Source organism: Wasmannia auropunctata, unplaced genomic scaffold, assembly GCF_000956235.1.
Source record: "Wasmannia auropunctata unplaced genomic scaffold, wasmannia.A_1.0 LD336055.1, whole genome shotgun sequence".
NCBI classification, from domain to species: Eukaryota; Metazoa; Arthropoda; class Insecta; order Hymenoptera; family Formicidae; genus Wasmannia; species Wasmannia auropunctata.
In genome coordinates, this window is record NW_012026835.1 from 1,489,518 (window position 1) to 1,499,615 (window position 10,098).

The following is a 10,098-nucleotide window of genomic DNA, read 5'->3' on the forward strand; positions in this document are numbered from 1 at the left end:
TGTATAAGAGACAGATATATATATATATATATAAATTACCACCTTTGGAAAAAAAAATCGCTACAATCATCGAGTTTATGGCGAATATAAAAGTCCGATTATATATACAATTTATCTTGTTTCAAATTCAAGACATTGTAAAAATTAATTCTCTTGTATCGCATTCATGATTGCTCCCTCTCTTTTTCTTTTCTTCTTCTCACCTCTCTCCTCTTACTGCATTTCACACATGCATATCACATGTGTTGTGCATAAATATATATCATACTTACTCATTGACAGAATAGTGATGAGAATAAACAATGCCATTATAACATCCATTTTTCTCTAATTGTCTTGATGTATCGATCAACGATAGACGAGAACACGCGCGATTTACACGAGTCTATTCCATCTTCGAGGATTTTGGCTACCGAATAACGATTTGTCCTCACGTTGCGTTTGCCCACACGCGCGTCTTTCTTGAAGGACTTGTCTCTTCCGCGATCTTCCCTAAGGCTATATAGCCTTCTCCCCACTCTAGCGACTTTCGATCACATCTAGCAGCGAACCAACGTGAGAGGAAGAGACTAAAGACATTTTCATCTTTCTCCCTGCCTCCTGAAAATCGGATAGAATCCTGCTGCGAGGGTTTCATGCTTTGTAGATTTATACAGCGCTTTGACTCAATGGTATAACAATGCCCCACTGCAGAGTCCTGCCTAAAACTAGCGTCAAAATAAATCAAACTCCTGGCAATATCTCTGTTAAACTACGTTGATTTCTACCATGTAGAACGTCTTGACAACAGGTTATCCTGGCTGAAAAAAAAATACGAGGGTTGAAATATTTATGTGGTATAATATATATATATATATATATATATATATATATAAATTTGTAAACATAATTACTTGATTAAAGTGAGTTTTGATACAAGAGCAGATGATATAATATGAACATAAAAACTCATCTTGATCGAATCTTTAATTCTGCCGGAAGAATCCAAAGAAATAAAAATAACAGAAAAATTTAAAAATATTTCTTTTATCTTGATTCATATATTTATGCTAAATCTAAAGATTACATGCAGTGAAAAATGAAATAAAGACGTCAAACATATATTCATAATCTCACCATTTTTCTTTATCACAGTTAGAGACGAATGAGAAATTCGCCAAATAAATTGTTTCAGTTTATTTGACTAATTTGATAGGCATTATTACAGTCTTTGATAGCTGATAGTAGATGTCAATAGCACGTACGCGCGCACACTGTGGCGAGAGAGCCATGGCTCGTTACAGCTCGTTAATAAAAAGAGAAACGCGGCCGCGGCGGCCAGATATACGACAGGTGCATGCAGGTACGATATAACGTATGCATCGTGCGAATATGGGGGATGATCGTGACTCGTGTCAGAGAGAAGATGCTTCTCTCTGATCGTGTAGAGATATCCGCGCAATCCGGCTGAAATTAAACAATTGAAACAGAGGTGATCAAAAGAACTACTAGTGCAGTGATAACACTACTGAAATGTAGTAGTGTCACTGCTATAACAGTAGTGCCACTACTACATTTCAGTAGTGTTTTTACTGCACTAATAGTTCTTTTGATCACCTCTGTTTCAATTGTTTAATTAATTATTTATCGTTATTATTAATATAATATTATATGCCGCATTTAGTCTCGTGTCTCTGCCAATGGACCGCGCAAATGGATGTGCGCGTCCAGGAGGTATAGTAACTAGTAGTTCGAATTCGGTCGCGACACCAGGCGACATCCAGGCGACACTGCTTCACACACACCAACACACACTGCCGTCTGCCGCTGGCGCGACGATCATGCGTGCAGCGCGCGACACGTGCTCGGTTCTCTTTTATAAAGAGTCAACACGTTAAGCGATATAGATTACGAAAAAAATCTTTACATGTTACGACAATGGCAAAACTCAGTTCGTACTACACGCTGTGCCCACTCATTGACCAGCAGAGTTTACTCGGCGTCGAGAAGGACAAGGAACCAGGCTGTGCGGTAGTGACTCTCGGTAGAAACATAGTCATACGATATAAGGTTAGAGATAATACTCTTGACTCTTAAACACCGTGTGTTATTAAATATATTTTATAAATGTGGCTTTTATCGCGCTTCACGCTTCAACATGTCTATATGTATTTCCAGTTGCAAGATCTAAAGCAGATTAGGAGTTGGTCCAGTAAAGAAAGGTTGACGACCCAAGTTATCTACGATAGATTCAAGCAGCGTTATGCTGCTGCCTTTAACGAAAGAAAGATCCGGGTTTGGTCGGAAGAGGAGACAGATTTGAACAACGTGAAGGGATACAAGTTTTCGTCCCCACTTTACGCTATTCTGCCATATGGAGATTTGTCGCCCATTCTTGTCCAGCAAAACGGAGCCACGGCTTCTCTCGATTGGGCTATCGACAACAGGAAGACATGGATAAGCAAGGGTGTAATTAAGGCTAAAGAGAAATTGTTGGATTGTCAGCTAATACATTTAAATGGAAAGACGAGTTTGTTTTGCTTGACGAGAATCGAAGAGGTTTATAACTATGTAGTAGTTGGATTGGAGGACGATACCTGTTTGGAGAAAGCGGATACTATCAGGAGGATAGAATTGAAACGAAAGTCAGAGGATCTTACGGGACATGTGGTGATACACCACAAAAACGATGCGTATCTGTTGACTTTATGTACGTTGCATTGCCACAAAAATGACAAATCACTTTTTTCTCTTTTTTTTTTTTTTTTTTTTAAGACACGCGTGATCGATATCGTGTTATCGTTTCAGGGTCACACGGCAGATTGTACAGTCACTTGTTGACGGCAGGGGTGTCTTCCGATATGGAATCCTCCAACAGGCTGGTGAATGTAATTACAAATATCAATACAAAATATCCCGTTGTCATGACGCACCTGAACGAGACGACTGTAGCGATTTATGGTGCTGATGTCGCGGACGAAGGGGCGATACTCATGATATACAATGTACAATTCAAATCGGCGCAAGCGGTACAGAAGCTAAAACTTTATACTAACGACGCCAAACTCTGGAAGGTGGAGGATAAATTATTGCTCGCGGCAAACAGACATTTGGCCGTCGCGCCCTACCACCTCGCGCCGCAAAGGATAGCTGCCATATTGGGCTCGTCTTTACGCTTCAAGAACGACAATGATGGCAACGATGCAGACGATATTGTTGTAATACAGGAAGCGACAGTGGCTCAATGGGATAAGAACCGAACGTGCGCGAGAAACGCATCGATAGGTCGGATACCTTTGAATATCTCGAAAAAGATTTGCTCCTATTTGAACGAGGGATGGAGCGATGCCGCGATACAAGAAACATTGATCCCATTATTGATGGAATCTGGCGATGTCGCATCAATCTGTTGGTGCCTCGATACGTTTAAAGATTTACCAGACAAGTTATTGGTGGACCTTTTAGCGTTTATCTTGAAAAGTTCAGACAAAGTGTTCGTTCCTCTGCAAAACGGCACAACCGAAAATACACTGAAGGCCAGTAATCAGCCTTATCTAAGGGACAATTTTCTCGATAAAGTGTTTAGTATCAGTTATTCCAGTGTTTCCTTGTTACCTCACCTGAAAACCGGTTTAACTTTCGACCAAGTACTCAAATTGTTGGAATATTTAATGTGCAAATTGAACGAGGAAACGGACTCGCTTGACGATCATTCGCAGCCGAACGACCAGCAGTTGTACGAATGGTTCTGTGTGCTTCTCGATTCGCACTATCAACATTATTTATTATCGCAAGACACGCATGTTTTGGAGCTTTTCAATCGGCTGCATTCTATCCTAGAGGAACATGTAAGTGTGTGAAAAGGTGACTCGCTCAATTTCTTATTGTCTTTTATTGCCAATTATCTTTTTTTTCTCTCTCTCTCTCTCTTTCCTTTCTCCCAGTTTCAGTTTCTGCAAACTCTTGTCAACTTGAGGCCTATGATAGACAGGACCAATAATGGAAAACCACTACGATCCTCTTCGAGAAAACATAATAAGTTCTACTCTATAGAGGAAATAAAACTTTATTAAATTAATAAGTGAATGAAAAACACACGTCTAGCTTCATAGCTATGTATTTATACGTTACTTTTATGCAAAAGATGAATTGGATTAGATAGATGAAAATTATCAACATTTTATATGTTTTCCCGTTCCCTTCCGTATTCTGTCGCACTGCAAAGGCTAGAGAACTAAAAGTAAATCAATTCAATCATACAAACCACGTACAGCACGATATTTTCTTTTATTATTAATATCGCAAATATAGATTCTACACTCTGATAAACGTGTGTATACCTCGCTGAACTAGACAAAAAATATTTAAAAGACACGAAGATTCACACAGTAAATGATACTGCCTAGATTTTTATTAGTGTGTATCTATTTCAATTCATCGACATATGGAACGGTGCATAAATTGCCGATTGCAGCCATGGACAATTTTCCGCCAGCAAGTTTCCCAGCGACCTAAAAATCACGGTCACACTTTTAATTATGTTTACCATGTAACTTTTTTGTGTACATAAAAATTAAACGTTTCATAATATTGTGAAAGAGTAGAGACGTCTGAGCCTCAAGAGAGAAAGAGAAAAGGTGTGTACAATATCGCTGATAAAATGGAAATCTGCGTACCGATTTGACTTCAGATGCAGTTATTTTGTCTACTTCTGCAACTAGATCAGCCGGTTTATACGCGCGTCCTTTGAAAATCACTTGGTGTCTCATATTTTCTAACAATGCGGTGTCATTATCCGCGGCATATAATATCTCCGCTTTTAACGTAGTCTTACCGCGCGCGATATCAGCATCGGAAAGCTTGGGCGATCTAAGATACGCAGTAGCAGCTTTTGTTACCTACAAAGCAAGATATTGTGGCGTGACATTTCTGTTCTGGACAGAATTATTATCAATTAGATATTTATTAAATTTTATTAAATGACAAAACACTTACGGAACCGGCAACGCTAGGTACAGAGGATAGAACAAAGCCAAACAGTCCGGAATCGCTGTAAGAAGCATTAAATGCCGAAAGGGCAAATTGATCGGTGTTGGTCGCACTGGAGACTGCTTTGTGTAGTGGAGACACACTCGAGCCCCATTTTACACGAGGACCAGAACCAATTGCTCTCTGCAACACGGCGTAAGCGACAACGTCCTTCTCCTTGTTTAAACCCGCTGCCTCAACGGCTACCGCTACAGTAGACAATTCGGAGGAACGCTCCTTGCGAAGTTCCCCTCCGTGATACTTGGCAGCTTCCACAGTATTATCTCCCGAACCTACTTGCAGATTTGAAGCAAATTTTGTCGCGTCCGACAGCGATACGCCCGTTGCTACGATTGCGCATTTCGAACCGGTAAACCAAGTATTGACAAAATGTTGCAACTGCACAGAGAGAGAGAGAGAGAGGAAAAAGTAAATTTCTCTCCTTTGCCTAATATGTTATTAGTGGACGACTGCTATACCGTGTACGTACAGTCTCTGTGCCGATTTTTCCAAGCTGTCTCTTTGGCGAGTATAGAGAATAACCTAGTCCAGTATGATAAGCTGCTTTATGCAACAATTCCATTATACGAGTTGTCTCGGGTATCATGGACAATTCATAGCGTAATCTGGGTAACTGATCAGATAGTTCCCATGGTTTGAACACTTGCTGCGTGGTGACATCCTCTAGGAAAGTCAAAGCTTTGTCTCTGTTGCAACACAAATGTATTTTTTAATTACTTGATCTCAAATAAATATAAATATATATATATATATATATATATATATATATATATATATATGTACAGATCTATAAATAAAGATACAATAACTTACAAGTTATTTCTTGTAATTTGTAATGTATATGCAATGCTTTCACGATCAGTGGTAGCAGTTAAATTTCCACCAAGTTGCTGGATATTCCTAGTTATTCCAAAGCAAGTTGACCTGCAAGTGCTCAGACCAGCAGCGATTCGAATATGATGCATTGTGCCTTGCGTATCGTATGCCTCATTCCGCGAGCCAGCTCTAGATACAAAAGTATTAAAATGAGAGAGGAATTATTTTATATATATCATCCTTCAACAACATTATTTATTGACTTACAATATCTATTGTTATTTTTTCATACCTGAAGATGATTGATAATTGAGCAACAGGATTATTGTTATCAAGTGCAGCAACTGTCACCTTATTGCTCGACAATACTTGAAGCTCAGGGATCGCAACATTGGAACATTGAACAGCTGCAGCAGCTGCATAATGCCTTACCTAAGGCAAGTATAAGGTTTTATATAATTGTAATTGCGCGCGCTCTTTTTTAGTTTTTATTTTATATACCAGGACTGCATTTGGTTTGGCACTTACAGCGCTTGTGAGCATCATTTGTCCTTGTTTAACGTATTTAATAAACGAGAATGAAGCGAAGTACTATGAAGTGCTGTAAGTGCCAAAGCAAACGCAGCCCAAAGAAAAAATGACATATGGGTTATATGAGTAAACTGAACATTGCAAACACGCCCAATCATAGAAATATATTCAAATCGAAATATGGAATTTCAATTTTGTCGAGATGACAGATCTGCAGACATCGTTTTTTGTGACACACGCCATCCCAAAATTATTCGAATTAACATTTAAAAAGTTACCGAGATAAACACGTATCATTTTCCAATGATTTACATAACACTTGTGTTACAGACAAAATCAATGGCGAGCGATCAAAATGTTCGTCTAATAAAATGCATGCACAATCGTCTTTATAGCTGAGATTTGCTATACCGTAGAATTACGAAGAATACAGGGCGATCGTACAGCGGAACAAGCCATTTCCCGTGCTTTCTGTAAAAGCGAAGAGCAAAAACAGACCAAACCAGGCGGGAGTGGACGCGAGTGGAGCAGTAGACGTCAATCACGGCGCCATTACGGCCATTAGCTAGTTTAGTGTCGGTCCACAATAAGCGGCTTTTAAGCCTTACCGTGAGATATTGATTAATTATAGTATTATACAATCAATTATTTTTCTCATATTCGACTACGATTGGTCTATTTATATGCTTAAGGCTTAAAATCCTTATTGTGGATCGACGCCTTGGCGGCACGCATGAAAGTCACATGCTGAAACATCACTCTACCAATCGGAATCTTGGAAATCTGTTCGATGATGGCACGGTAAAATATAAAATTTGTCCGATTTTCGGTAAACTAAAAATTATTTAAAAAATGATAAAAACGTTATAAGATTTGTAAATACTGCAGATAATTAATATAAAAATTTTGTAAGTTTAGATTTAGGTTAACTCTTAAGTCTCTCCGTTAAATTGTATACATATACATGCATATGCAGGTTTAAGTCGTCGCTAAATGGTTAATGGGGTCTCCACTAATTGATCGGTATACATATTTACATCACACTCTGCAATTTCCTCCGGGCCCACCGCGGGGCTCGCCGGACTGCCACGAAAATTTGTCCAGGGCTGCGATGGTCTTTAAGTCAGTAGCTGTATCTACTGTCGGTAGGTATCTCGTCGGTGCTTTACGTAAATATGTATGGTTCGAGTCCTCGCTAATGAGGGTTCGAAGTTTAGGTTAGGGTCGAGATTCGAGCATTGATATTTGATTGAGTATCTATCAAATGCGTGTGGTATGTGTCGCACGGGTCGCAACTCGGCAACTCGCAACTGAACTCGCACCATCGCCGGAGGCATCGGAATCGGATATTTCGGAAAGCGATATCCACGTAATAGCGATTGATGGCAAATAAGTTACAAGTTGAAGAATCCAAATATATATATCCAAGTATTGTATAAGTAAAAAACGAGAGAGAGAGACGCGATGATGAATATAATAATAAATAATTGCAAACAAACGACGAAGATAGCCGCCAATTTATTGAAGAACGATGGTAATTTTTCAAGAAATTACGCCACTACTATAGCCGATTACAAAATCACTTGGGTACGACCAAAGAAAGTCTCGAATCTGTCATCTGAAAAGTCTGGTGATCAAGGATTAAAAATCGATGTTAAATCATCTGATTTTGGCAAAATGTACAACGAGTTACCTGAACTGACAAAGTAAGTACTAACATTTTTAATTACTTGGACAAATAGTTCATTTTAATACCTTGAACATGCTATTTATAATAGTATATAATATTTTTTTCAGTGCCAGTGATATTGTTAAAAAGATGTTTACGTTACAATTTCTACCACGCAAAGAAACAATTAATGTCAGAACAGACAAGGTTTTAGAATTGGTCAAAAGACACAGATTAGATCGAAAATCACCAGAAGCATTGAGTAAAGTTTACCTCCATTACATAGATTCATAGGATTTATAGGTGCCATGCGGTCCACTTGATGCTACAAATGCTTCCAAACATTTCATTGATTGAAAGCATCAAAGAAAGCATTTCTACTTAAGTAGTACCTAACCTAACCAATAGAAAAATGTTTTCAAGCATTTGCAGTATTAAGTGTTGCAGACCTACGTAGCCTACAGGCTGTAGAATAATAGGATGTCTTAACGTTATTACATTTGCCACACTTTTACTTTTCAGTTGCCATTATGACTAGTGACATACATCAGTTGCAAGAACATTTAGTGGAATATCCCAAGAATGTGGAAGTAAAAGTTAAATTGCTAGAAACAATTGCAAAGCGAAAGAAATTGCTCAAGTTGTTGCGACAATGCGATTATAGACGATTTGAATGGATCTTGGAGAAACTTAATCTCGTTTATACACCGACACCCGAGTGAGATATATTTATATTTTATATTTTATATGTATATAATCCCCTCTTATATTACGCTGAAATTTTATAAATCTGATTATTTTTTGTAAACGCTTTTTAGATTACCACATCAGATTACCAGGAAAGATTCTTTAAGACGATTAACAGAAAAGCATTGCGACAAACTTGTGCACGAAAAATTGAATACTTACAAAAAAGAATTGAAAGAGTTGCAAAAAGAGTTTTATATAGAAAAGGCAGAGAAGCTTGCATTTATCAGAGAGGAGGAACTAGCCTGTGGATTACAACCATCAGTAAGCGAAGAAGATATCGCATGCGCTAAGCAAAAAGCAAGGGAACATGAAACGTAATAGTGATGTACGTATTTTGTAATTTAAAATATACAATACAAGAAGAAATACGAAAGTTTACGTTATTATTAGTGTTTTTTTTTTCACGCTTTATTTTGTCAATTCCATAATCTAATTATTCGCGTACATCCTGTAGTTTTCCTGTTACTTAATATGTATGATAACTCATTTGCACTCTGTAATAATCAGTTAGCTGAAAAACTGGTTATTACCAGAGCATCAGACAGCATTGTTTAGTTCATCAGCAGCATCGATGATCGAGATATTATTAAAAATGGCCTGACCAACTGCCAGTCAAAGGCAGGCAGTTTGTGACTGTCAAATGATTCGATTTTTCAATCGATACATCACATATCGTAATTAATTATGTATTTGCAAAAAACAAGCAAACAATCCAATTCAGTTTCCATTCCATTGAAAGATGAAGACATGATCGATTTAACATTTTTTAAGTAACTAGTACATAACAGGCGCGCGCTTTGCTGCGTATTGAATCCCGTACATCTTCCAATAACATTTATACCAATTTACAGTTTAATTAAACAAATATTAACAATTTTTGATAAAAAATACATTTTCAAAAAAAATGACGCTTTGCGCGCGGTGCGTATTAAACTCCATACATCATCCAATAACATTTATACCAAATTACATTTTAATTTAACAAATTTTAACAATTTTCAATAAAATGACGTTTTAATCGGCCATTTTTAAATAAAATCACGATTTTTTAGAAAATAGCCACATAATTCACCTTTAAGATAAGCCCAGAAAGAAGTCGATATTTTTATTTTTCTGAAAGATATGAATTTTTAAACATTGGGGAAAAGAAGCTTCAATGCAAATAACATAGCATATTGATTTTAAGATAATTTTTTTATTGAAAATTTTTCATATCAGTTGATGTTTAAACTAAAATTTTTTTAATATTTTTATATCATTTGATTTTTAAAATAAAATTTTTTTTTGAAAATTTTTATATATCA

At 37.3% G+C, this 10,098-nt stretch overlaps 4 protein-coding genes across 8 annotated transcripts in view; 2 read left to right on the plus strand and 2 right to left on the minus strand.

The window, feature by feature from the left end:
* The window catches only part of LOC105450877 (protein APCDD1-like), a 6,198-nt gene extending 4,675 nt beyond the window's left edge, over nucleotides 1-1,523 (minus strand). The window contains exons 1-2 of one of the 2 annotated variants that reach the window (XM_011690978.1): nucleotides 1,117-1,523; nucleotides 273-800 (exon numbers count right to left, since the gene is read on the minus strand). In XM_011690978.1, the coding sequence (XP_011689280.1) occupies nucleotides 273-321 (49 nt within the window). In that variant the 5' untranslated portion in view covers nucleotides 322-800; nucleotides 1,117-1,523. Of the gene's footprint in view, nucleotides 1-272; nucleotides 801-893; nucleotides 972-1,116 lie in introns of those variants that run through there. The other variant, XM_011690979.1, reaches the window with a different exon arrangement.
* Nucleotides 1,524-1,626: 103 nt separating this feature from the next.
* On the plus strand, nucleotides 1,627-4,151 carry LOC105450879 (nucleolar protein 11). Its single transcript, XM_011690981.1, has 4 exons — nucleotides 1,627-2,049; nucleotides 2,158-2,689; nucleotides 2,788-3,827; nucleotides 3,924-4,151. The coding sequence occupies exons 1-4, from the start codon at nucleotides 1,918-1,920 to the stop codon at nucleotides 4,050-4,052; spliced, it is 1,833 nt and encodes a 610-aa protein (XP_011689283.1). The 5' UTR covers nucleotides 1,627-1,917; the 3' UTR covers nucleotides 4,053-4,151.
* A 96-nt stretch (nucleotides 4,152-4,247) lies between these two features.
* LOC105450881 (cytochrome b-c1 complex subunit 2, mitochondrial) lies at nucleotides 4,248-6,959 on the minus strand. Of its 3 annotated transcripts, none has more exons than XM_011690982.1 (7): nucleotides 6,787-6,959; nucleotides 6,137-6,276; nucleotides 5,842-6,033; nucleotides 5,498-5,714; nucleotides 4,975-5,406; nucleotides 4,656-4,877; nucleotides 4,248-4,490 (listed from the first exon to the last, which is right to left on the minus strand). In XM_011690982.1, the coding sequence occupies exons 1-7, from the start codon at nucleotides 6,832-6,834 to the stop codon at nucleotides 4,404-4,406; spliced, it is 1,338 nt and encodes a 445-aa protein (XP_011689284.1). In that variant the 5' UTR covers nucleotides 6,835-6,959; the 3' UTR covers nucleotides 4,248-4,403. The 3 variants fall into 3 exon arrangements, with proteins under 3 accessions (XP_011689284.1, XP_011689286.1, XP_011689285.1); XM_011690984.1 differs by lacking the exon at nucleotides 6,787-6,959 and adding an exon at nucleotides 6,654-6,740; XM_011690983.1 differs by lacking the exon at nucleotides 6,787-6,959 and adding an exon at nucleotides 6,373-6,405.
* A 607-nt stretch (nucleotides 6,960-7,566) lies between these two features.
* Nucleotides 7,567-10,098, plus strand: part of LOC105450882 (28S ribosomal protein S15, mitochondrial) — a 3,652-nt gene continuing 1,120 nt past the window's right edge. For both annotated transcript variants that reach the window (XM_011690987.1, XM_011690986.1), the window contains exons 1-4: nucleotides 7,567-8,081; nucleotides 8,173-8,306; nucleotides 8,567-8,762; nucleotides 8,863-9,119. In XM_011690987.1, coding sequence (XP_011689289.1) covers nucleotides 7,840-8,081; nucleotides 8,173-8,306; nucleotides 8,567-8,762; nucleotides 8,863-9,112 — 822 coding nt within the window. In that variant the 5' untranslated portion in view covers nucleotides 7,567-7,839 and the 3' untranslated portion in view covers nucleotides 9,113-9,119. The remainder of the gene's footprint in view (nucleotides 8,082-8,172; nucleotides 8,307-8,566; nucleotides 8,763-8,862; nucleotides 9,120-10,098) is intronic.

Coding starts and splice junctions, on each gene's coding strand:
- LOC105450879 (XM_011690981.1), top strand. CDS start 1,918: ATGGCAAAACTCAGTTCGTACTACACGCTGTGCCCACTCATTGACCAG. Junction 2,050..2,157: donor ACATAGTCATACGATATAAG/GTTAGAGATAAT, acceptor ATGTATTTCCAG/TTGCAAGATCTAAAGCAGAT. Junction 2,690..2,787: donor TGCGTATCTGTTGACTTTAT/GTACGTTGCATT, acceptor TTATCGTTTCAG/GGTCACACGGCAGATTGTAC.
- LOC105450881 (XM_011690982.1), bottom strand. CDS start 6,834: ATGGCTTGTTCCGCTGTACGATCGCCCTGTATTCTTCGTAATTCTACG. Junction 6,034..6,136: donor CAATTATCAATCATCTTCAG/GTATGAAAAAAT, acceptor TTTTGTATCTAG/AGCTGGCTCGCGGAATGAGG. Junction 4,491..4,655: donor CTGCATCTGAAGTCAAATCG/GTACGCAGATTT, acceptor CGTGATTTTTAG/GTCGCTGGGAAACTTGCTGG.